The following is a 22611-nucleotide window of genomic DNA, read 5'->3' as shown; positions in this document are numbered from 1 at the left end:
CCCGAGAGCATCTATTTTTATTCCCGGGGGGCCGCGGGGGAGGGAGCGGGGAGGGCGGGGCCCCGGGAAGGGCGGGGCCTCGGGGGGGGTGGGGGTGGGGGTGGGGGGGCGGCCCCGGGGGTGTTTTTAAGAAAAAATAATTAGAAAAAAGAGAAAAAAAAAAAACAAAAACAACCAAACCGACCCACACCCGATGTGTTTCCTGGCGAGGAACGAGAATTCTTGTAAATACAGACCCGGAGCCCCACGGGGGGGTCGCCTCGTCCTTCCGCCGCCGCGGGGGGGCGCTAGTCACGGCTACCGGGTTGCCATGGGAACGGGGATGTGCTCCCCTCCGCCCCCTGGGTACCGCCGCGCTCCCATTGGCTGCGTCGCGCACTTTAGCACCGCCCGGCGGACCCGAGCGGCGCCGCTGCCCCTCGCTGAGCGCCGCCGCGCTGCCATTGGCTGCGTCGCGCACTTTGGCGCCCCTCGGCGGACCCCAGCGGCGCCGCTGCCCCCCGCTTAGCACCGCCGCGCTGCCATTGGCTGCGTCGCGCACTTTGGCGCCACTCGGCGGACCCCAGCGGCGCAGTGACAGCGGCGGGGGGCCCCGGGAGGGGCTGGAGTACTGGGGCTGCACTGGGATTATACTGGGAGCAAACTGAGATCGCACGGGGGATGCACTGCGATTACACTAGGAGCAAACTGGGATCGCACTGGGGATGCACCGGGGCTGTACTGGGAGCAAACTGGGATCGCACTGGGGCTGTACTGGGAGCAAACGGGGATCGCACTGGGATTATAATGGGAGCAAACTGGGACTGCACTGGTGATGCACCGGGGCTGTACTGAGAGCAAACTGGGATCGCACTGGCGGGATACTGGGATGGCCCCTTGCCCGCGGGGGGGTGGGGGGAGGAGGGCGGAGCCGTGGGCGTCCCCCCCCCACCCCCCACGGCGTGCGCGCGCCTGCGCCGCCTCCGCGCGTGCGCGTGGGGCCGCCCGCGCCCCCTCCCCCCCCTACGCACCCCCCCACTCGGCGGGACCCAGGCGGCCGGGCAACCCCCTCCCCCTCTCCGTGGGCCCCAGGCGGCCGGGCACCCCCACGCCCCTCCCCCCATCTTCCTCCTCCTCCTCCTCCCTGCGGTCGGTCCGGGGGGGCGCGGGGGTGGGGGGGGCGGGGAGCGACCCCCGGCTGCTGCATGTGACGCCCGTGCGACCCCCCCCACACCCGTGACCCCCCCACTCCCCCTCGTGCGAGGCGCGGGAACCCCCCACCCTCCCCCCATCACCCCCCCCCATCCTCGTGGAACAACCCGCCACCCCCGTGACCCCCCCCCAGGCCCCCTCGTGTGACCCTCGGGCGAGACCCTCGTTACCCCCCGTCCCCCCCGTGTCCCCCCCCCCCACGCGAGACGCGAGGCCATGGCGGCGCTGGCCAGCTCCCTGATCCGGCAGCGGCGGGGGGGTCGTGAGGTGCCCCCCCCCCGCGCCCCCGGCCCCCCCCGCGCCCCCGGCGCCCCCCGCCCCCCCTCCCTCTGCCAGCAGCAGCTCCGCGGCCTCGTCGCAAAAGTTCGGGGCTGCGGCCGGCGGCGGCGGCCCCGGGAGAAACCCCCCGGTGAGGGGGGGAGGGGCGGGGGGGGGGCTGGGGGGGTGGGGAAGGGGGAGTGTTGGGGGGGATCCGGGGGGGGGGGAGATGGGGGGTGGGGGGGTCTTGAGGGGGGATGGGGAAGGGGGGGATGGGGGGTGAGGGGGGTACTGGGGGGGTGGGGAAGGCGGGGATGGGGAAGGGGGGGGATGGGGGGTGAGGGGGGTACTGGGGGGGTGGGGAAGGGGGAGGTCCTGGGGGGGATGGGGGTGGGAGGAGGCCTGGGGGGATGGGGGATGGGGAAGGGGGGGTGCTGGGGGGGGGGAGGATGCTGAGGGTGGGGGGAGTTCTGGGGGGTGGGGGGATGGGGAAAGGGGGATGCTGGGGAGGCCCTGGGGGAAGAGGGGGGGTCCTGGGGAGGGTCCTGGAGGGGATGCTGGGAGGCAGGGGGGGTGATGGAGAGTGGGGGGAGTCCTGGGGGGGTGGGGGATAGGGAAGGGGGGGTGCTGGGGGGTGGGAAGGGGGCTCTGGGGGGGTGTCTGGGGGTAGGGGGCTCTGTGGGGGCGTCTTGGGGGGATTGGGGTGGTCCTGGGGGGTGGGGGGACGGAGAAGGGGGGATGGAGCGGAGGGTCTGGGGGAGGGGAGGGGAGGGGGGTCTGGGGGTCCCCGGGGGTCCCTGACCGCCCCCCCCCCAGAGCCGCAGCTGCGGGGGGCGGTGGCGAAGCTGCGCTGCGGCCACGGGCACTTCCTGCAGATGGGCCCCGACGGGCGGCTGGAGGGCACCTGGGAGGAGGCGGGGCCGGGCAGTGAGTGGGGCGGGGCCTGGGGGCGGGGCCTGAGAGGGCAGGGTCCGAGGGGGCAGAGCCTGAGGGGGCGGGGTCTGAGAAGGTGGGGTCCGAGGGGGCAGGGCCTGAGGGGGCGGGGCCTGGTGGTGAGTGGGGCGGGGCCTGGGGGGAGGTGGGTCTGCAGGGCGGGGCCTGAGTGGGTGGGGTCTGAGGGGTGGGGCAAGGGGGGCGGGGTCTGAGAAGGGTGGGGTCTGAGAGGTGGGGTAGGAGGGGGTGGGGTCTGAGGGGGTGGAGCAAGGAGGGTACTGGGGGCTGGAGGGGAGGGGGTTGGGCAGGCTGCAGGGTGGCACTGGGGGATACTGGGGGCACTGGGGGTTACTGGGGGGCACTGGGGGTTACTGGGGGGCACTGGGAAGGCAGTGAGGGATACTGGGCGGCACTGGGGGATACTGGGAAGGCAGTGGGGGATACTGGGGGACACTGGAAAGGCAGTGGGGATACTGGGTGGCACTGGGAAGGCAGTGGGGGATACTGGGTGGCACTGGGGGCGGGGCGCACCCCGGTGTTCGGGCGTGGCAGCCCCCCCCTGCCCCCCCAGCGCTCTTCAACCTGATCCCGGTGGGGCTGCGGGTCGTGGCCATCCAGGGGGCCCGGGCCGGCCGCTACGTGGCCATGAACGGGGCCGGGCTCGTCTACGCCTCCGTGAGTGCCCCCCCTCCCCGGCACCCCCAGCCCCCCCGGGGACCCCAATATCTGGGACCCAGAGCCCCCCCCCGGGACCTACAGCCCCCCCCAGCACCCACAGTCCCCCCGGGGACCCCAATATCTGGGACCCACAGCCCCTCCCCGGGACCCAGAGCCCCCCCTGGGACCTACAGCCCCCCCATGGGCCCCCAGCCCTGCCGTGGGACCCCAGTATCCAGGACCCCTCTCCCTAGGGGACCCCAGCCCCCCCCATGGCCCCCCTCCATGGGGCCCCCCCATGGCCCCCAGCCCCCCCATAGCCCCCTCCCATCGCCCCCGCATGGGACCCCCCCATGGCCCCCCCCATGACCCCTCCCCATCATCCCCTACCACCTATGGCCACTCCCATCCCCCCCCCCACCCCCCCATGCCCCCCCATGGGAACCCGCCCCCGTGGCCCCTCCCCCACCCCCATGCCCCCCCCATGGGACCCCTCTGCCATGGGCCCCCCCCATGGGCCCCCCCCATGGTCCCCTCATGCCACTCCCATGGGACCCTGTCCCCATGGCCCCTCCCCCACCCCCCATGCCCCCCCACCCCCCATGGCCCCCCCATCCCCCCCCCATGCCCCCCCAATGCCCCCCCATGGGACCCCTCCCCAATGCCCCCCCCATGGGACCCCTCCCCCACCCCCCATGGGCCCCCCCCACGCCCCCCCCATGGGACCCCTCCCCCACCTCCCATGGCCCCCCCCCCATGGGACCCCTCCCCCACCCCCCATCCCCCCCATGGGCCCCCCCACGCCCCCCCCATGGGACCCCTCCCCCACCCCCCATGGCCCCCCCCCCTGGGACCCCTCCCCCACCCCCATGCCCCCCCATGGGCCCCCCCACGCCCCCTCCATGGGACCCCTCCCCCACCCCCCATGGGCCCCCCCACGCCCCCTCCATGGGACCCCTCCCCCACCCCCCACGCCCCCCCATGGGACCCCTCCCCCACCCCCCATGGGACCCCCCCACGCCCCCCCATGGGACCCCTCCCCCACCCCCCATGGGCCCCCCCCACGCCCCCCCATGGGACCCCTCCCCCACCCCCCATGCCCCCCCCGGGACCCCTCCCCCACGCCCCCTCCCCCCCCAGGTGCACTTCACGGCCGAGTGCCGGTTCAAGGAGGGGGTCTTCGCGGGCTCCCACGTGCTCTACGCCTCCGCCCTCTACCGGCAGCGCCGCTCGGGCCGCGCCTGGTACCTGGGGCTGGACCGGCAGGGCCGCCCCATGGCCGGGCACCGCGTGCGCAAGGAGAAGGCGGCCGCGCACTTCCTGCCCCAGCTGCTGGAGGGTGAGGGGGGGCGCGGGGGGGGGCCGGGGGGGGGCCATGGGGGGGGCTATGGGGGAGGGGCCCCATGGGGGGGGCCATGGGGGGGGCTATGGGGGAGGGGACCCATGGGGGGGGGCCATGGGGGGGGGCTATGGGGGGGCTACGGGGGAGGGGACCCATGGGGGGGGGCCATGGGGGCGGCTACGGGGGAGGGGTCCCATGGGGGGGGGCCATGGGGGGGGCTACGGGGGAGGGGACCCATGGGGGGGGGCCATGGGGGGGGCTACGGGGGAGGGGTCCCATGGGGGGGGCCATGGGGGGGCCCATGGGGAGTGGGGGGGGGTGGGGAGGGGCTATGGGGGAGGGGTCCCATGGGGGGCCATGGGGAGTGGGGGGGGGTGGGGAGGGGCTATGGGGGAGGGGGCCCATGAGGGGGCCATGGGGGGTGGGGGGGGATGGGGGGCACAGGGTGGGGTCACGGGGTGGGTTGGGGGGGTGCATGGGGATGCGGGGCACGGGGTGGGGGGTACAGGGTTTGGGGGGACACGGGGTGGGGGACACAACGTGGGGGGGTACAGGATGGAGGGGCACAGGGGGGCACGGGGCGGGGGGCACAGGGTGGGAGGCAAGGGGACGGGGGGCACGGGGGGGCACGGGGAGGGCACAGGGGGGCACAGGGATGGGGGGGCACAGGGGACCTTCCCCTCGGTGCGGGGGGGAATTGCACAAGGAGGGGTCTCGCACCGGGGGGGTCCCCACACCAGGGGGGGTCCCCACACCGGGGGGGTCCCTCGCACGAGGGTCTCACGGAGCCCCCCCAGTGGCACTGTACCGGGAGCCGTCCCTGCACGAGGTGGAGGAGCCCCCGGGGGCCCCCCCCGAGGCCACGACCCCCAACCTGTGACCTCTGACCCCCAACCTGTGACCTTCGACCCCCAACCTGTGACCTCCGACCTATGACCTCCACGCCCCCCCTCGGCCCCCCCTGCACTGACACCCCCGGGGGGGGCCCCCCCCCCATCACCGGGCACGTGGGGGCACGAGCCCCCCCCATGTGCCTCACAAACCCCGCCCCCTCGGCCGGCCCCGCCCCAGAGGCCCCGCCCCCTCGGCTGGCCCCGCCCTCCCCCCGCGGCCTTTTCTATGACCCCGACACTGTGCAAGCCCCGCCCCTCCTGCGCACCAAGAGCAATAAGGCCCCGCCCCCTTTCGCGGGCCACGCCTCCACCTGCATGATTGACAGCCCCCTTCGCGGCCGTAGCTCCGCCCCCGCGGACCGGGCCCCGCCCCCTCAATAAACCACCAGTTTGTACCAGAGCGGCGTGGGGGGGGCACTTGTGGGGCTGGGGGGGTGGTTATGGGGGGTGGGGGGGGCAGATATGGGGGTTTGGGGGGCACTTATGGGGCTGGGGGGGGTTATGGGGGGGCAGATATGGGGCTGGGGGGTGGTTATGGGGGGCTGGGGGGCAGATATGGGGCTGGGGGGCACTTGTGGGGCTGGGGGGGCAGTTCCACGGGGGAGGGAGCGGTGCCAGGAAGCTCCAAATTGGGGAGGGGGAGGGTTTTGCCCCACCCCCCCCGCCCCTCCCCCACATCCGGAGCAGGTGGCGGCGCCCCTCCCCCACCCAGCTGTTCCCCCCCCAACACCCCCCATCCCCCCCCGGGACTCCCGGCCATGGCGCCCCACGGAGCCCCCGCCGCCGCCCTCCTCCTCCTCGGCATCGCCCTTGGTAGGGGACCCCCCACGGGTGACCCCCCCCCCGGGACCCCCCCCCGGGTGACACCCCCCCCGGGACCCCCGGAACCCCCCCACGGGTGACACCACCCCCCCCCGGACCCCCCCCCGGGTGACCCCCTTTCCCCGAACTCCCGCGTCCCCCTCCTTGCACCCCCCCTACTTGGGACCCCCCCCACACACCCTTGGGTCCCCCCCCCTTGGGTCCTTTCCCCCTTGGGACCCCCCCCCTTAGAACCCCCCCTCCTTGGGTGCCCCCCCCTTGGGTGCCCCTCCTGCTTGGGACCCCCCCCCCTTTAGGTGCCCCCCCTTGGGTGCCCTCTCCCCCTTGGGACACCCCCCCCCTTGGGTCCGTGCCCCCCACCCTTGGGTCTCCCTGCCTGGGGACTCTCCCCCTTGGGTGCCCCCTCCCCTTGAACCCCCCCCCCTTGGGTCCTTGCCCTCCCCCTTGGGTCCCCCACCCTTGGGTGCCCCCCCCTTGAGACCCCCCCCCTTGGGTGTGTCTGTCCCCCCCCTTGGGTGCCCCCCCCGAGACCCCCCCATGGGTGCCCCCCTCCCTTGACCCCCCCCGCTGGGCGCAGCAGCGGGCGCGGGGCCCCCCCCGGGCCCCCCCCCCGAGGAGCGGCTGCTGCGGGCGCTGCTGGCCCGGTACCGGCCCGGGGTTCGCCCGGCGGCGGCGGGACCCGGCGGGCGGCCGGTGGTGGGGGTGGGGCTGGAGCTGGCGCAGCTCGTCAGCCTGGTACGGGGGGGCTGGGGGGGTCGGGGGGGGCCTATGGGGGGTATGGGGGGCATGGGGGGGGCTATGGGGCGGTCTTATGGGGGGTCTGGGGGGGGCTATGGGGGGTCTGGGGGGGTCCTATGGGGGGTACGGGGGGGCTATGGGGGGTATGGGGGAGTATGGGGGGGGCCTATGGGGGGTCTGGGGGGGTCCTATGGGGGGTACGGGGGGCCTATGGGGGGTCTTGGGGGGGTCTTATGGGGGGTACAGGGGGCCTATGGGGGGTCTTGGGGGGGTCCTATGGGGGGTACAGGGGGGCTGGAGCTGGCGCAACTCGTCAGCCTGGTACGGGGGGGTACGGGGGGGGTATGGGGGGGCCTATGGGGGGGTATGGGGGGCTGGGGGGGTCCTATAGGGGGGTATGGGGGCTATAGAGGGGTACGGGGGGGTTGGGGGGGTCCTATGGGGCGGTCTGGGGGGGCCTAGAGGGGGTATGGGGGGGTTCTATGGGGGTATGGGGGGGGGGTCCCATGGGGTGCATGGAGGGTTCCTATGGGGGGGTCCCGGGGGGGGTCCCCATGGGAGGGGTCCCCCCATGCCCCCCCCGTGCCCCCCCAGAATGAGAAGCACGAGGAGCTGACCACCAAGGTCTACCTCAACCTGGTAGGGGGGGTCCTGGGGGGCTGGGGGGGTCTGAGGGGTCCCAGGGAGGGTCTTGGGGGGCCATGGGGGGCTCTTGGGGGTGCTTGGGGGTCCCAGGGAGGGTCTTAAGGGGGCCAGGAGGTCTTGGGGGCCATGGGGGGGGTCTGGGGGCGTCATGAGGGGGTCTTGGGAGTCCCAAGGGGGTCCTGGGGGGTCTTGGGGGGGTCCTGAGGGTCCCCAGGGGCTGGAGGGGGCGTCCCCGGGGGTTTGGGGGGGCTCCAGGGGGCCATGGGGGTCCCAGGGGGCTGGAAGGGGGGTCCTGGGGGTCCCCAAGGGGGTTTGGGGGGGCTCCAGGGGGACCAGGGGCATTGGGGGGGTGCTGGGAGGGCCTGGGGGGTCCCAGGGGGCGTGCAGGGGGGGTCCCCACTCGCCTCCCCCCCCCAGAGCTGGCGGGACCCCCGGCTGCAGTGGGACCCCCGTGCTTACGGGGGGCTGGGGGTGCTGCGGGTGCCGGCCCAGCACCTCTGGCTGCCGGACGTGGGGCTGGAGAACAAGTCAGTGGGGGGGGTCCTGGGGGGGCTGGGGGCCTCGGGGGGGGCTGGGGGGGACCCAGGGGGAGTTTGGGGTCCCTGGAGGGTCCTGGTGCCTTGGGGGGGGTCTGGGAGGGGTCCTGGGGGGCTGGGACGAGGGGTGGGGGTGGGGGGGGAGGCTTGGGGTGGGGGGGTCCTGGGGGGGGGCTTGGGGGTGGGGGGGTCCTGGGGGGGCTCAGTGGGGGGCTTTGGGGGGACCCAGGGGGAGTTTGGGGTCCCTGGACGGTCCTGGGAGTTTGGGGGGTCTGGGAGGGGGGTGAGGGGGTACCGAGGGTCTTTGGGGGTGCCGAGGCCTCGTGTGTGTCTGTCCCCCCCCCCCAGCAATGACGGGGAGTTCGGGGTGTCCCTGGGGGTCCCGGCCGTCGTCACCCCTGACGGCTCCGTGCGCTGGCGGCCCCCCGCGCTCTACCGCAGCCGCTGCCCCATCCGGGTGAGGGGGGGGGGTCCTGGGGGGGCCCAAGGGGGTTCTGGGGGGGTTAGGGGTGTCCCTGGGGGGCTATGGGGGTCCTGGGGGGCTGGGAGTGGTTTTGGGGGGGGCTGAGAGGTCCGGGGGGGTGATTATGGGGGTGATTATGGGGGGTCCTGGGGGGTCCCTGGGGGGCCCTGGGGTGCTGGGGGGGGCCCTTTGGGGGTGCTAGGGGCAGCTTTGGGGGGTATTTTGGGAAGCCGGGGGGGGCTTTTGGGAGGGGCAGGGGGGTTTTGGGGGGGCCTGAGGGGTTGAGGGAGTCTGGGGGGGTTTGGGGGGGCCGGGGGGATCCCTGGGGGGTCCGGGGAGGGGCCCTGGGGGCCCTGGTGGGGTCCTGGGGGTTCCCTGGGGGGCTGGGGGGGGCTGAGGGGTCCCTGGGGGTCCTGGGTGTCCCTGGGGGGTTTGGGGGGTCCTGGGGGTTTTGGGGTGACCCCCCGCCCCCCAGGTCTCGCACTTCCCCTTCGACTGGCAGAACTGCTCCCTCGTCTTCCGCTCGGGCTCCTACGGCCCCCAGGAGCTGGGGCTGCGCCTGGCGGGGGGGGGCCCCGGGGGGGACCCCGAGGCCGGGGGGGCCCAGGCCACCCTGCCCCCCGACTTCCAGGGTGAGTGCGGGGCTTTGCACGGGGGGGGGGGCCCCACGGAGGGTTTGCACGAGGGTGGGGGGGTCCCGCGGGGCTTTGCACAAGGGTGGGGGGTCACTTGGGGGGTTTGCACGAGGGTGGGGGGTCCCTTGGGGGTTTGCATGAGGGTGGGGGGTCCCATGGGGGGGGGTTGCACGAGGGTGGGGGGGTCCCACGGGACCCTGCACGAGGGTGGGGGTCCCACGGGGGGTTTGCATGAGAGTGGGGGGGTCCCGTGGGGTCCCACACGCGGGGGGGGGGTCCCATGGGGGGTTTGCATGAGGGTGGGGGTCCCATAGGGGCTTCACACGAGGGGGGGGGGTCCCATGGGGGGGTTGCACGAGGGTAGGGGGGTCCCACGGGGCCCTGCACGAGGGTGGGGGTCCCACAGGATGTTTGCACGGGGGTGGGGGGTCTCATGGGGGGGTTGCACGAGGGTGGGGGTCCCATGGGGCTTTGCACGAGGCCGGGGGGTCCCACGGGGCCCCCTACGAGGGGTCCCTGGCGTCGCAGAGAACGGGCAGTGGGCCCTGTGCCACCGCTCGGGCCGGCACCACGGCGGCCCCGCGCACGAGGACGTCACCTTCTACCTGGTGCTGCGCCGGAAGCCGCTCTTCTACATCGTCACCGTCCTCGTGCCCTGCGTCCTCGTGGCGCTGCTGGCCGTCGGCGTCTTCTACCTGCCCCCCGACGCCGGTGCGGGGCGGGGGGGTTGCACGGGGATTGGCACGAGGGGTTTGCACAAGGGGTTTGCACGAGGAGTTTGCACGAGGGATATCTGTGGCGTTTGCACGAGGGGTTTGCACAAGGGGTTTGCACAAGGAATTTGCACAGAGGATTTGCACAGGGATATCTCTGGTGTTTGCACGAGGGATTTGCACGAGGGTTTGCACTGGGATACCTGGGGGTTTTGCACAAGGGTTTTGCATGGGGGCTTTGCACGAGGGCCTTGTACAAGGGATTTGCACGAGGGGGTTTGCACGGGGTTACCTGGGACGTTTGCACAAGGATTTTGCAGCGGGGGGGATTTACACGGGCTTTGCACGAGGGCTTTGCAATGGGGGTGCCTGGGGCTAATTTGGGGACGTTTGCAGGAGGGCTTTGCACGGGGGTTTTGCACAAGGGCCTTGCACGAGGGCTTGCACTGGGATACCTGGGGGTTTTGCACGAGGGTTTTGCATGGGGGCTTTGCACGAGGGCCTTGCACGAGGGTTTTGCACGAGGGCTTTGCAATGGGGGGTTGCCCGGGGCTCATTCGGGGGGCGTTCGCACGAGGGCCTTGCGCGAGGCTTTGCACTGGGATACCTGGGGGCTTTGCACGAGGCCCTCGCACGAGGCTGCGGCGCCGCGCAGGGGAGAAGATGACGCTGTCGCTGTTCGCGCTGCTGACGCTGACGGTGTTCCTGCTGCTGCTGGCGGACAAGGTGCCGGCCACCTCGCTGGCGGTGCCGCTCATCGGGCGCTACCTGACGGGGACCCTGGTGCTGCTGACGCTCTGCGTCATCCTCAGCGTCGGCGTCCTCAACCTGCACCACCGCTCCCCCGCCACCCACGCCATGCCGCCCTGGGCCCACCGGGTGAGCCCCCCCGCCTGGGTGCCCCCCCGATGCCTGGGACCCCCCTGTCACGGACACCCGGGACCCCCCATCCTGGGTGCCTGGGACCCCCCTGTCATGGACACCTGGGACCCCCCATCCTGGGTGCCTGGGACCACCCCCCCCGCCTGGGTGCCCCCCCGATGCCTGGGACCCCCCTGTCATGGACATCTGGCACCCCCCATCCTGGGTGCCTGGGACCCCCCGCACCCAGCCTGGGTGCCCCCCCGATGCCTGGGACCCCCCTGTCACGGACACCCAGGACCCCCCATCCTGGGTGCCTGGGACCCCCCCCACACAGCCTGGGTGCCCCCCCGATGCCTGGGACCCCCCTGTCACGGACACCCGGGACCCCCCATCCTGGGTGCATGGGACCACCCCCATGCCTGAGTCCCCCCATCTTGGGTGCCTGGGACCCCCCCATCCCCGCCACCCACACCATGTCACCCTGGGCCCACAGGGTGGGACCCCCCTCCCGCCCGGGTGCCCCCCCGATGCCCGGGACCCCCCTGTCATGGACACCTGGGGCCCCTCGGTGGGTGCCTGGGTCCCCCCAAGATGCCTGCGTCCCCCCAAAAAGGGGTCCCTGGATGCCTGGGTCCCCCCCAAACTCCTGGGTCCCCCCAAAATGGGGAGCCCTGGACACCTGGGGCCCCTCTATGTCCCCCCCCGAAAGCCTGGGTCCCCCCCCGAAAGCCTGGGTCCCCCCAAAACGGGGTGTCCCCTGGACACCTGAGTCCCCCCGCCCCTCCCCCAACGCCTGGCTCCCCTGGGGGGTCCCCGCCCCCCCCTGCAGGGGGTGGGGGAGGGGACCTGCCCCCCCTCACACCCCCCCCCCCCGCAGCTCCTCCTGCAGCGCCTCCCCCCCCTCCTGGGGCTGCACCTCCCCCCGGCCCCGCCCCCCCCGGGCTCGCCCCGCCCCCCGGGGGCGCCCCCTCGCGGCGGGGACGAGTACTTCCTGCGGCGGCCCCCCCTCGGCGCCCCCCCGCGCCCCCCCGGCGCCCCCCCGGGGCCCCCCCCGCCCCCCGAGCTGCGAGCGGCGGCCGCCGCCGTCGGCTTCATCGCCCGGCACCTGCGGGAGCAGCAGCAGGACCAGGAGGTGAGGCCCCCCGTGACCCCCGCGCGACCCCTGTGTGACCCTTGCGACCCCCCCGTGACCCCCGCGCGACCCCTGTGTGACCTTTGTGCGACCCCTGCGTGACCCCTGTGCAACTCCCGTGTGACCCTTGTGTGACCCCCGTGGTCCCCACGTGACCCCTGTGCAACCCCTGTGGTCCTCGTGTGACCCTCGTGTGACCCCTGTGCGACCCCTGTGCGACCCCCCCATGACCCCCCCATGCCCCCCCGCGCCCTCCATGCCCCCTCGCGCCCCCTGTGACCCCCCCGTGCCTCCCGTGCTCCCCATGACCCCCCCGTGCCCCCCGTGCTCCCCATGACCCCCCCGTGCCCCCCGTGCCCCCCATGACCCCGTGCCCCCGTGACCCCCCCGTGCCTCCCGTGCCCCCCATGACCCCCCGTGCCCCCATGACCCCCCGTGCCCCCCATGACCCCGTGCCCCCGTGACCCCCCCGTGCCCCCATGACCCCCCCGTGCCCCCCATGACCCCGTGACCCCTGTGACCCCCCCCGCACCCCCCGTGACCCCCATGACCCCGTGTCCCCCGTGCCCCCCCCGTGCCCCCCGTGCCCCCCGCGCCCCCCGTGACCCCCCCTGTGACCCCCATGACCCCGTGCCCCCCCCGCGCCCCCCGTGACCCCCCCGTGCCCCCGCAGGGCCGGGAGCGGTGGCGCGCGGCGGCGCTGGCCCTCGACCGCCTCCTCCTCGGGGCCTTCCTGGCGCTGACGGGCGGCTGCGCCCTGGGCACCGGCCTGGACGCCGCCCTGCACCGCCCCCCCCCGCGCCCCTTCCCCTGAGCCCCCAAATGGGGGGGCCCGGGTGCCTGGGCCCCCCCCAAACTCCTGGGTTCCCCCCCGGGTGCCTGGGGCCCCCCAAAATGGGGAGCCTTGGATGCCGGGGTCCCCCCCCAAACTCCTGGGTTCCCCCCCAGGTGCCTGGGCCCCCCGAAATGGGGAGCCTTGGATGCCTGGGTCCCCCCCAAACTCCTGAGGCCCCCCCAAACTCCTGGGGCCCCCCAAAATGGGGGGTCCCAGATGCCAGGGTCCTCCCCCAAACTCCTGGGTCCCCCCCAGACGCCTGGGTCCCCCCAAAATGGGGTCCCCAAACTCCTGGGTCCCCCCCGCAAAGTCCTGGGACTCCCCCGGGTGCCTGGGGCCCCCCAAAATGGGGAGCCTCAGACACCTGGGTGCCCCCCAAACTCTTGGGTCCCCCCAAAATGGAGTGTCCGGACACCTGGGTCCCCCCCCTGAACTCCTGGGTCCCCCCCAGACACCTGGGTCCCCCCAAAATGGGGGGGCCCGGATGCCTGGGTCCCCCCCCTGAACTCCTGGGTCCCCCCCAGACACCTGGGTCCCCCCAAAATGGGGGGGCCCGGATGCCTGGGTCCCCCCCCTGAACTCCTGGGTCCCCCCCAGACACCTGGGTCCCCCCAAAATGGGGGGACCCGGATGCCTGGGTCCCCCCCCAAACTCCTGGGTCCCCCCCAGGTGCCTGGGCCCCCCAAAATGGGGAGCCTCAGGTGCCTGGGTCCCCCCCAAACTCCTGAGGCCCCCCAAAATGGGGTCCCTGGACACCTGGGGCCCCCCAAAATGGGGGGTCCCAGATGCCAGGGTCCTCCCCCAAACTCCTGGGGCCGCCCCAGATGCCTGGGTCCCCTCAAAACAGGGTCCCCGGACCCCCCCCCCCCCGAGCCCAACAAACGCCACTAAAGGTGAAATGACGACAGCCCCCGCGTGATGTGAATAGTTTTGGGGTGCTGGGGGGGTCCCAAGGGGGTTTTGGGGGGGTCCCGGGGTATTTGGGGGGGGTTGCGGGGTATTTTGGGGGGGGTTCCGGGGAATTGGGGGGTTCCCCGGGGTATTTTGGGGGTTCCTGGGGTATTTGGGGGGGTCCCGGGGTATTGGGGGGGGGGCTTGGCATTTTGGGGGGTTTCCGGGGTATTTTGGGGGTTCCCCGGGTATTGCGGGGGGGTCCCGGGGTATTGGGTCCAGGCTTCTGGGGGGATCCTGTGCCTCCCCCCCCCGACCCCCGCGTCCGATCGAGCGAGGCCGGGACCCCCCGGCGGTCACGTGGTTCATGCAGCGCCGGGGGGGGGGGGGGGGGGATGTATCCCGTGATCCCTTGCGCCAAGGGGGGATGTATCCCGTGATCCCTTGCGCCAAGGGGGGGGGATGTATCCCATGATCCCGCGCTGTCCCCCCCCTCGCATGAGGGGTAGGGCGGTGCTGCCGTCTCCATGGCGACCGCGGGGCGGGGCCGCGGCAAGATGGAGGCGGGGCTTCAGTGGGAGGGCGGGGCTTCGTCGGGAGGAGACACGCCTACGCGCACCGCCTGGGTGGCTCCGCCCCCTCTCCCCCCCTCCCACCACCTGGCGCGGCGCGCGGTGATGACGCCATCGGGCGGCGCCGGCGGCTGCGGGGAGGCGGCGGCGGCGGTGGAGGGAGCCCGAGAGAGGCCGCCGCGCTCCCGGGGGTGAGCGGGGACCCGGACCCCCCCCCCCTCCCCGGGGACCCCCCACCCCCTCCCCGACCCGGGGGGGGCCTCGATGGGGGCTCCGAGGGGGCGGTCGGCACCGGGGGGGGGGTCGGGGGAGGATAACGGGGGTTTGGGGGGGGTAACGGGGGTCTTGGGGAGCTCAGGGGGGGCAGCGGTGGGTCCTGGGGGGGTAACGGGGACCTGAGGGGGGGATAAGAGGTCTTGGGGGGCGTAACGGGGGTCTTGGGGGGGACAACGGGGGTTCCTGGGAGGGTAACGGGGGTCTTGGGGGGGGTAACAGGGGTTTTGGGGGGACTAACGGGGGTCCTGGGAGGGTAACGGGGGTCTTGGGGGGGGTAACAGGGGTTTTGGGGGGGCTAACGGGGGTCCTGGGGGGGTAACAGGGGTCGGGGGGGGGATAAGGGGTCTTGGGGGGGTTAACGGGGCGCGTGGGGGGGGCAACGGGGTCTCGGGGGGGGTAACCCGGGTGCCGGGGTGTAACGGGGCTCCGGGGCCCCCCCCGTCCCCCCCCCAGGCGCTCGGAGCCATGAAGGAGGCGCTGGCGGCCCGTCAGCTGTGGGGGGGGGGGCCGGGGGGGCCGCGGGAGGCCCCTCCCCCCCGCCGAGACTCCCCTTGGGGGGGCCCCGCGCCGCCCCCCCACCCCCCCCACCCCGCCCGCCGCCTCCCCCCCCCGCCCTGGGCCCCCCCGACCGCTTCGGATGAGGAAGAAGAAGAAGAAGAGGAAGAAGGGGGGCCCGGGGGGGGTCGGCGCTGGGCCCCCCCAAAATGGGGACCCCCCCGGGTTGCCACCCTCGCCCCCCCCCGCCGACGGGGCCCCCCCCGGCGCCGGCTGCGGGCGCTGCGGGCGCTGCGGATGCTGCTTTACGCCAAGGGGGGGGCCTGGGCCTTCCCCTGGAAACGGGGGGCCCGGCGGAGGGGGGGCCCCCGCCGCAGACCCCCCCCCTCGCTCTCTCCCGACGAGGAGGAGGAACGGGGGGGCCCCCCGGTGCCGCCCCCCCCCCTCCCCGAGGCGCTGCCCCCCCCCCGCCTCCCGCCCCCCCCTCTTGCTGCTCCCCCTTTTGGGGAGATGGAGCTTGGGGGGGACCCTGGGGTCGGGGGGCTCCTGGGGGCCCCCCCGGGGCTCGGCGGGGATGCAGGTGAGGGGGGGGACACGTGGGGGGACCCCAAATCTATTGGGGGGAGGATCCTGGCCCCCACGTCCCCCGGGGGAGTCCTGTGTCCCTGGAGGGGGGGGTTGCATCAGGGGGGCCCCAAATCCCCTTGGGGGGGCACATTGGGGGGGGGTTTAAGGTCATGGGGCCCTCTCAGACCGTTTTGGGGGGCCCTGTCCTGCTGGGGGGCACAGGGGCTGTGGGGGGGCCCCAAATCCACTTGGGGGGGCACACTGGGGGGGGGATTAAGGTCCCGGGGCCTCCCCAGACCCTTTTGAGGGGCCCTGCTGGGGGGGGGCACAGGGGATCTCCCTATTTCATGGGGGGGGCCCTCCTTTTTGGGATTCCTCTGAGCCCCTTTGTGCCCCCCTCCCCCCCCAGGACCCCTCCCCAACGGTTTCGGGGTGGAGACCCCCCCCAGCCCCCCCGGCAGCGCCGAAGCCACCATCCTCATCAGCAACGTCTGCAGTGTGGGGGGGGGCGCCGAGGGGGGGACCCGCCCCGACCCCCCCACCCGGGGCGGGGCCCAGGCCAGCCCCCTGCGCGAGGAGCACGTCACCTGCGTCCAGAGTGAGTTTTGGGGGGCCCCGGGGGGGGTTTGGGGACGGTGGGGGGTGCGGGGGGGTCCCCAAGGGGGGGGTTGGGGGACCTGGGGGGGGGGGGATACAGAGCGTTGGGGCCTGGGGGGGTATTTTGGGGGGTGCGGCCATCAGTAGGGACCAGAGTGAACGCCCCCCCAGGTATCCTGGACGAGTTCCTGCAGGCCTACGGCAGCCTCATCCCCGTCAGCGCCGATGAGGTGGTGGAGAAGCTGGAGGACATTTTCCAGCAGGAATTCAGCACCCCCCAAAGGTGGGGGGGGCCGGGGGGGCGTTTTTGGGGGACCCCGGGGTGGGGGGGGGAGGAGGAGCAGTTGCCTGGGTTTCCCCCCTCCCCCCTCAAAGTGTTTTGTGGAGCTGGAGAGGGGGGATGGGGCTGGGGGGCGGGAGGGGGGCTGGGGGGGTTCCTGGGGGTTTTGGGGGGGGGTCCTGGGGGTTTTGGGGGGGTCCTGGGGGTTTTGGGGGGACCTGGGGGTTTTGGGGGGGTCCTGGGGGTTTTGGGGAGACCCTGGAGGGGTGCAGTTGGGGGTGACAGAGGGGCTGGAGGGGTTTTGGGGGGCTGTTGGGAGGGTCAAGGGGGACGTCTCAGGGGCATTGGGGGCTTGGGGGGGTCCCAGGGGCATTGGGGGGGTCCAGGGGGACTTGGGGTGTCCTGGGGGGGTGTTGGGGGGGGTCAAGGGGGGCTTGGGGTGTCCTGGGGGTTTGGGGGGGCCCGGACATCTGGGTTGCCTCAAGGTGATGGGTCCCGGGGGTGCTGGGAGGGGGTCCCAGGGGTGCTGGGGGGGGTCCCAGGGGTGCTGGGGAGGTCCCAGGGGTGTTTGGGGTCTTGGGGGGGGACCTGGGGGTTTTGGGGTGCCCCGGGGGGACACACACCCCGAATGCCTGGGTGTCCCCCCCCATCCCACGCAGGAGAGGGCGCAGGGGGTTGGGCTGGGGGGGGTCCCCCGGGGCTCGGGGGGGGGTTGGGGGTCCGGGGGGGCGGGGCGTTTTGGGGGTGCCGGGGTTTTGGGGGGCCCCCGCTGAGGCTGCCGCGCAGGCGGGGCTCGGTGCAGCAGCTGATGCAGTCGTACCAGCGGCTCCCCGGGAACGCGCTGCTGCGCGGCTTCCGCGTCAGCTACAAGCGCCACGTCCTGACCATGGACGACCTGCAGACCCTCTACGGCCCCAACTGGCTCAACGACCAGGTTTGGGGGTCCCCGGGGGGGATTGGGGGTCCCCGGGGAGGTTTGGGGGACCCTGAGAGGGTTTGGGGGGCACCGGGGGGGGGATAGAGGGAGAGGATGGGGATGATGTGGGGACACGGGGAGGAATAGGAGGGATTTTGGGGAGCTGGGGAGGGGTGTTGGGGGGCTGGGGGGAGGGTTTGGGGGTCCCCAGGGGGGTTTGGGGGTCCCCGAGGGGTTTTGGGGGACCCTGAGAGGGTTTGGGGGGCCCTGGGGAGGGCATAGAGAAAGAGGATGGGGATGATGTGGGGACACGGGGGGGAATAGGAGGGGTTTGGGGGTCCCCGGGGGGGTTTGAGGGACCCTGGGGGGGGTTGGGGATGCCCAGGGGGGTTTGGGGGATCCTGAGGGGGTTTGGGGGTGCCCAGGGGGGTTTGGGGGACCCCAGGGTGGGGATAGAGGGAGAGGATGGGGATGACGTGGGGACAGTGGGGGAACAGGAGGGGTTTTGGGGGGCTGGGGGGCACCAAGGGGGATGTGGGGGGGGCCTGGGGGGGGCCTGGGGGGCGTGGGGGGGTCCCCAGGGGGGTTTGGGGGTCCCCAGGGGGGTTTGGGGGACCCCGGGGGGGGATAGAGGGGGAGCATGGGGATGATGTGGGGACAGTGGGGGAGCAGGAGGAGTTTTGGGGGGCTGGGGGGGCGTTGGGGGGGTTGGGGGTCCCAGGGGGCATGGGGGGGTTTGGGGGGTCCCGGGCGGGGCAGGGGGGGCTGAGCCCCGCCCCCAACACCGCCCCCCCCCCCCCCCCCAGGTGATGAACATGTACGGGGACCTGGTGATGGACGCGGTGCCCGACAAGGTGAGGGGGGCCCCTGGAGCCCCGCCCCCACGATGGGCGGGTCCCGGGGGGGGTGTGGTCCCAAAGCCCCGCCCCCCGGGGCGGTCCCAGCCCAACCTCCCCTCCCCCCCCCCAGGTCCACTTCTTCAACAGCTTCTTCTACGACAAACTGCGGACGCGCGGCTACGAGGGGGTGCAGCGCTGGACCAAGAACGTGAGGGCGGGGCCTGGAGGGGCGGGGCTTAAGGGGGTGGGGTCGCAAGGAGGGTGGGGTCGCGGGGGGTGGGGCCAAAGGGGGCGTGGGTGAGGGATGGGAGAAGGCGCGGGGTCAGAGAGATGAGGGGGTGGAGGAGTTTGGGGTGGGCGTGGTGTCGGTGGGTGGGGCCACAGGGGTGTGGCAGAGGTGGGTGGGGCCACAGGGGTGTGGCAAAGGTGGGTGGGGCCGCAGGGGGCGGGGCCAGAGGATGGGCCATGCTGTGGAGCAGTGTAGGACTGGCTAAAAAATGGGGGTGTGGCTTCTGAGGGGTGTGTGGCTTCTGAGGGGGTGTGGCTTCAGAGGGGGCGTGGCCCAAGGGGCTGCAGTGTTGGGCCAATAGTACAGAGGGGGTGGGACTTGTGGCTGGGGCGGGGCTACCTTAGGGGCGGGGCTATGAAAGACTCCAAGGTGATATGGTGCGGAGTCCTTTGTGGGCGGGGTCTGTGCGGCTGGGGGCGTGGCCTGTGAAGCTGTGGGCGGGGTTTCCCCCCTGCCAGGGCTGTGCTGTTCCAGCTTGGGGGGGGGGGGTGTCTTGGGATGGGGGGTGGAGCCTCTGGGGAGGAGGTGTGTCCTGGTGGGCGTGTCCCACTGTGCCCCCGCCCCCGTGGGCGTGGCATGTGAAGCTGTGGGCGGGGTCTCCCCACTGCCAGGGCCGCGCTGCTCCAGCTGGGGGGTGGGGTGCGCACTCGGGGGGGGTGGCGGGGGATGGGGTGTTCACCTGGGGGTGGAGCCTGTGGGGAGGGGGCGTGTCCCGCGCTGACCCCGCCCCCCGCAGGTGGACATCTTCGGGAAGGAGCTGCTGCTGATCCCCATCCACCTGGAGGTCCACTGGTCCCTCGTGGCCGTCGACGTCGCCCGCCGCCGCATCACCTACTTCGACTCCCAGCGCACCCTCAACCGCCGCTGCCCCAAGGTGGGCGGGGCCACAGGGGGCGGGGCCGGAGGGGCGGGGCCACAGGGGCTCGGGGCGGGGCCAAAGGGGGGGGCTGCATCAGCCCCTATGGCCCCCAGCACACCCTGGGGTGGGTGGGGCTGAGGGGGCGGGGCCAGGGCCAGAGGGGGTGGGGCCAAGCGGGAGGGCGGGGCTCCAGGAGATGGGGGGTGTGCCCCCAGTGTGCTGAGGGTGGTTCACAGGGGGCGGGGCTTGGCCTGAGGGGCGGGGCATTGTGTCACCTGGGGGTGTGGCCTGGTCTGGGGGTGGAGCCTGGGTCATAGTGTGGGTGGAGTCTGCCTCTGCTGGAAGGGGCGGAGCCTGGGTTACCCTGGGGGTGGAGCGTGGGTTACCCTGGGGACAGGGCATGACTGCTGGGGGTGGAGCTTCACTCTGCTGGGGGCGGAGCCTCTCTGGGGCTATGGGGTGGTCCCTATCCTGGGGGCGAGGCCTGGCTCAGTGAGGGGGCGGAGCCTCACCCTGGTGGGCGGAGCCTCACCCTGGTGGGCGGAGCCTCCTGTCCAGGGGGTGGGGCCTGTCCCCACAGGCAAGGGTTGATGGGGGGGTTAGCGAACCGGCCCTGAGGGGCGTAGCCTGGCTCACCCCAGGGGCGTGGCCTGCTGCGGGGGGCGTGGCCTTCCCCAGGCCCCGCCCCCTGCTGACCCCGCCCCCGCGGCAGCACATCTGCCGGTACCTGCAGGCCGAGGCCGACAAGAAGGAGCGCCCCGACTTCCGGGAGGGCTGGCGGGGGGCCTTCAAGATGGTGAGCGCCCACCGCGGGGGCCCCCCCCAGTGCCGGGGTCCCCCCCAAACCCCTGGGTCCCCCCAAGCTCTGGGTCCCTCTCCCGACACTGGGGTCCCCCCTGACATGGGGGTCCCTCACCTGTCCCCCCCCCCCCCCCCCAGAACGTCGCCCGCCAGAACAACGACAGCGACTGCGGCGCCTTTGTGCTGCAGGTGAGGGGCGGGGCATCGGGGGGGCGGGGCATCGGGGGGCGGGGCATGTGGAGGGTGTGGGACCCCGTGGGGAGGCAACAGGGGGACGGGGAGAGATGGGAGATGGGAGGGGAGCAGAAGCCTTTTGGGGGACCCTGGGGGCTTTTGGGGGGGATGTGGGGGGACACACAGGGACATGGGGGGATCGTGGGGGGGAGTTGGGGGGGGGCAAGGCCCGGAGGGGGCACAGGAGCCCCTGGGGGGGTCCCTGGGGGGGTCAGGGGGGACTTGGGGGGGACATTGGGAGGGCCCCAAGGATACAGGGGGGACATGGGGGGGTCCAGGGGGTCCAGGGGGACGGGGGCGACATTGGGGGGCACAGGTGGGGGGAGGGGCTCAGGGGGGTCATTTGGGGGGGGTGGTGTCGGATCTCGTGGTGTCCCCAGACCCACGTGGGGCCGGGCCCTGGGGGGGGGCAGGGGACTCTCCCCCTCCCCGTGTCCCTGCTCACTTGTGTCCCCCCCACCTCGTGTCCCTCCCCCCTGTCCCCCCCACCTCGTTCCCCCCCCTTGTGTCCCTGCCCACTCGTGTCCCCCCTGTGCTCCCCCACTCATGTTCCCCCTCTCCCCCCCTCGTGCCCCCCCCACTCTCTGTGCCCCCCCACTTGTGTTCCCTCCCTCTCTGTGTCCCCACTCGTGCCCCCCCACTCGTGCCCCCCCCGTACCCCCCCCACTCATGTTCCCTCCCTCTCCGTGCCCCCCCCACTCCGTGCCCCCCCGCTTGTCCCCTCCCTCTCCATGCCCCCACTCGTGCCCCTCCCTCTCTGTTCCCCCCAACTCGTGTCCCCCGCCCCCCCCAGTACTGCAAGTTCCTGGCGCTGGGCCGCCCCTTCAGCTTCTCGCAGCAGGACATGCCCCAGCTGCGGCGCCTGATGTACAAGGAGCTCTGCCACTGCAAGCTGGCGCTCTGAGGGGGGGCGGGGGGGCGGGGGGGCCTCCCCCCCCGGCCGGGGGTTTGTACGGGGGGGGCGAGGCCGGAATAAACCTGGAGTTTGGAGCTGGAGTGGTGGGATGGGGGGGGGGGGCGCGGGGGGGCACGGGGGGGACACGGGGGGGGCACAGGGGGGGCACAGGGACACGGGGGGAACACAGGGACACGGGGGGACAGAGGGGGACTTGGGGGGGACACAGGTGGACATGGGGGGACACGGGGGGGGCACAGGGACATGGGGGGACACGGGGGGACAGGGGGGGGACATGGGGGGGCACAGGGGGGGACACGGGGGGAACACAGGGACACGGGGGGACACAGGGGGACTTGGGGGGGACAGAGGGGGACTTGGGGGGGACACAGGTGGACATGGGGGGACACGGGGGGGACACGGGGGGACAGAGGGGGACTTGGGGGGGACACAGGTGGACATGGGGGGGCACAGGGGGGGACACGGGGGGAACACAGGGACACGGGGGGACACAGGGGGACTTGGGGGGGACAGAGGGGGACTTGGGGGGGACAGAGGGGGACTTGGGGGGGACACGGGGGGGCACGGGGGGACAGAGGGGGACTTGGGGGGACACGGGGGGGCACAGGGGGACACGGGGAGGCACAGGGGGACATGGGGTGGAACACAGGGACACGGGGGGACGGGGGGACACGGGACATCGGGGGGACACAGAGAACATGGGGGGATGGGACATTTGGGGGGACACAGGGATGTGAGGGGGGACAGGAGGACACGGGGGACATGGGAGACGTTTGGGGGGGGACACAGGACGTTTAGGGGGACACGGGGGCACAGAGGGGACATTTGGGGACACACAGGGATGTGGGATGGGGGCACACGGGGACAGGGGAGACATTTGGGGGGGGCCTGGGGATGTTTGGGGGCACACGGGGGGATGGGGAGGGACAGGGGACATTTGGGGGGACCTGGGGACACGGGGGGGGGGGACACGGGGGACGTTTGGGGAGACACAAGGACATGGGGGGGGTCACAGGAGGGGACACGGGGGACATTTGGGGGGGTCGGGGATGGGGACGGGGCCTGGGAGGGGATCTGGGGGACGTGGGGGGGGGGATGGGGGATCTGGGGGACCCCCGGGGCCCCCCCCCCCACACACACACCGGGGGAGAGGGACCCGGCCCCCTCCCCCCTCCGTGGGGTTTCGGGGCGTCACCGCGCGAGGAACCGGTCGGGGAACCCCCCCCGGCGCGGGGGGAGGGGCGCGACACAAAGGGCCCCCCCTCCCCCCACCCCGCGCGTGTCCGCCCACGTGGTGCCGCCGCGCCCCGCCCTTTCCGCCCCACCCTTGGCCCCGCCCTTTTCCCCCCCTTCCCCTTCCCATTGGGCCCCTCCTCGACCAATAGCGGCGCGCGGGCCCTCCCCCCCGTTCCCCCCCGGCGT

The 22611-nt window shown here is 73.7% G+C and overlaps 3 protein-coding genes across 3 annotated transcripts; all 3 read left to right on the top strand.

Moving 5' to 3' along the window:
* The first annotated feature begins 1034 nt into the window (after window positions 1–1034).
* LOC142074456 (fibroblast growth factor 11-like) lies at window positions 1035–5672 on the top strand. Its single transcript, XM_075135090.1, has 5 exons — window positions 1035–1600; window positions 2266–2376; window positions 2954–3057; window positions 4180–4378; window positions 5179–5672. The coding sequence occupies exons 1-5, from the start codon at window positions 1408–1410 to the stop codon at window positions 5259–5261; spliced, it is 690 nt and encodes a 229-aa protein (XP_074991191.1). The 5' UTR covers window positions 1035–1407; the 3' UTR covers window positions 5262–5672.
* A 360-nt stretch (window positions 5673–6032) lies between these two features.
* Window positions 6033–12636, top strand: CHRNB1 (cholinergic receptor nicotinic beta 1 subunit). The gene is made up of 10 exons (XM_075135058.1): window positions 6033–6087; window positions 6674–6831; window positions 7429–7473; window positions 7897–8006; window positions 8364–8472; window positions 8954–9110; window positions 9624–9824; window positions 10482–10705; window positions 11754–11822; window positions 12496–12636. The coding sequence occupies exons 1-10, from the start codon at window positions 6033–6035 to the stop codon at window positions 12634–12636; spliced, it is 1269 nt and encodes a 422-aa protein (XP_074991159.1).
* A 1563-nt stretch (window positions 12637–14199) lies between these two features.
* Window positions 14200–21194, top strand: SENP3 (SUMO specific peptidase 3). Its single transcript, XM_075135070.1, has 11 exons — window positions 14200–14311; window positions 14850–15471; window positions 15868–16056; window positions 16227–16338; window positions 17122–17269; window positions 18058–18105; window positions 18221–18298; window positions 19116–19253; window positions 19951–20034; window positions 20178–20228; window positions 21067–21194. Exons 2-11 carry the CDS (start codon window positions 14862–14864, stop codon window positions 21175–21177), a joined length of 1569 nt encoding a protein of 522 aa, XP_074991171.1. The 5' UTR covers window positions 14200–14311; window positions 14850–14861; the 3' UTR covers window positions 21178–21194.
* Window positions 21195–22611: the final 1417 nt, after the last annotated feature.

This window comes from Calonectris borealis, chromosome 36 (assembly GCF_964195595.1).
Source record: "Calonectris borealis chromosome 36, bCalBor7.hap1.2, whole genome shotgun sequence".
NCBI lineage: Eukaryota > Metazoa > Chordata > Aves > Procellariiformes > Procellariidae > Calonectris > Calonectris borealis.
This window is presented reverse-complemented; position numbering and strand designations above follow the sequence as displayed.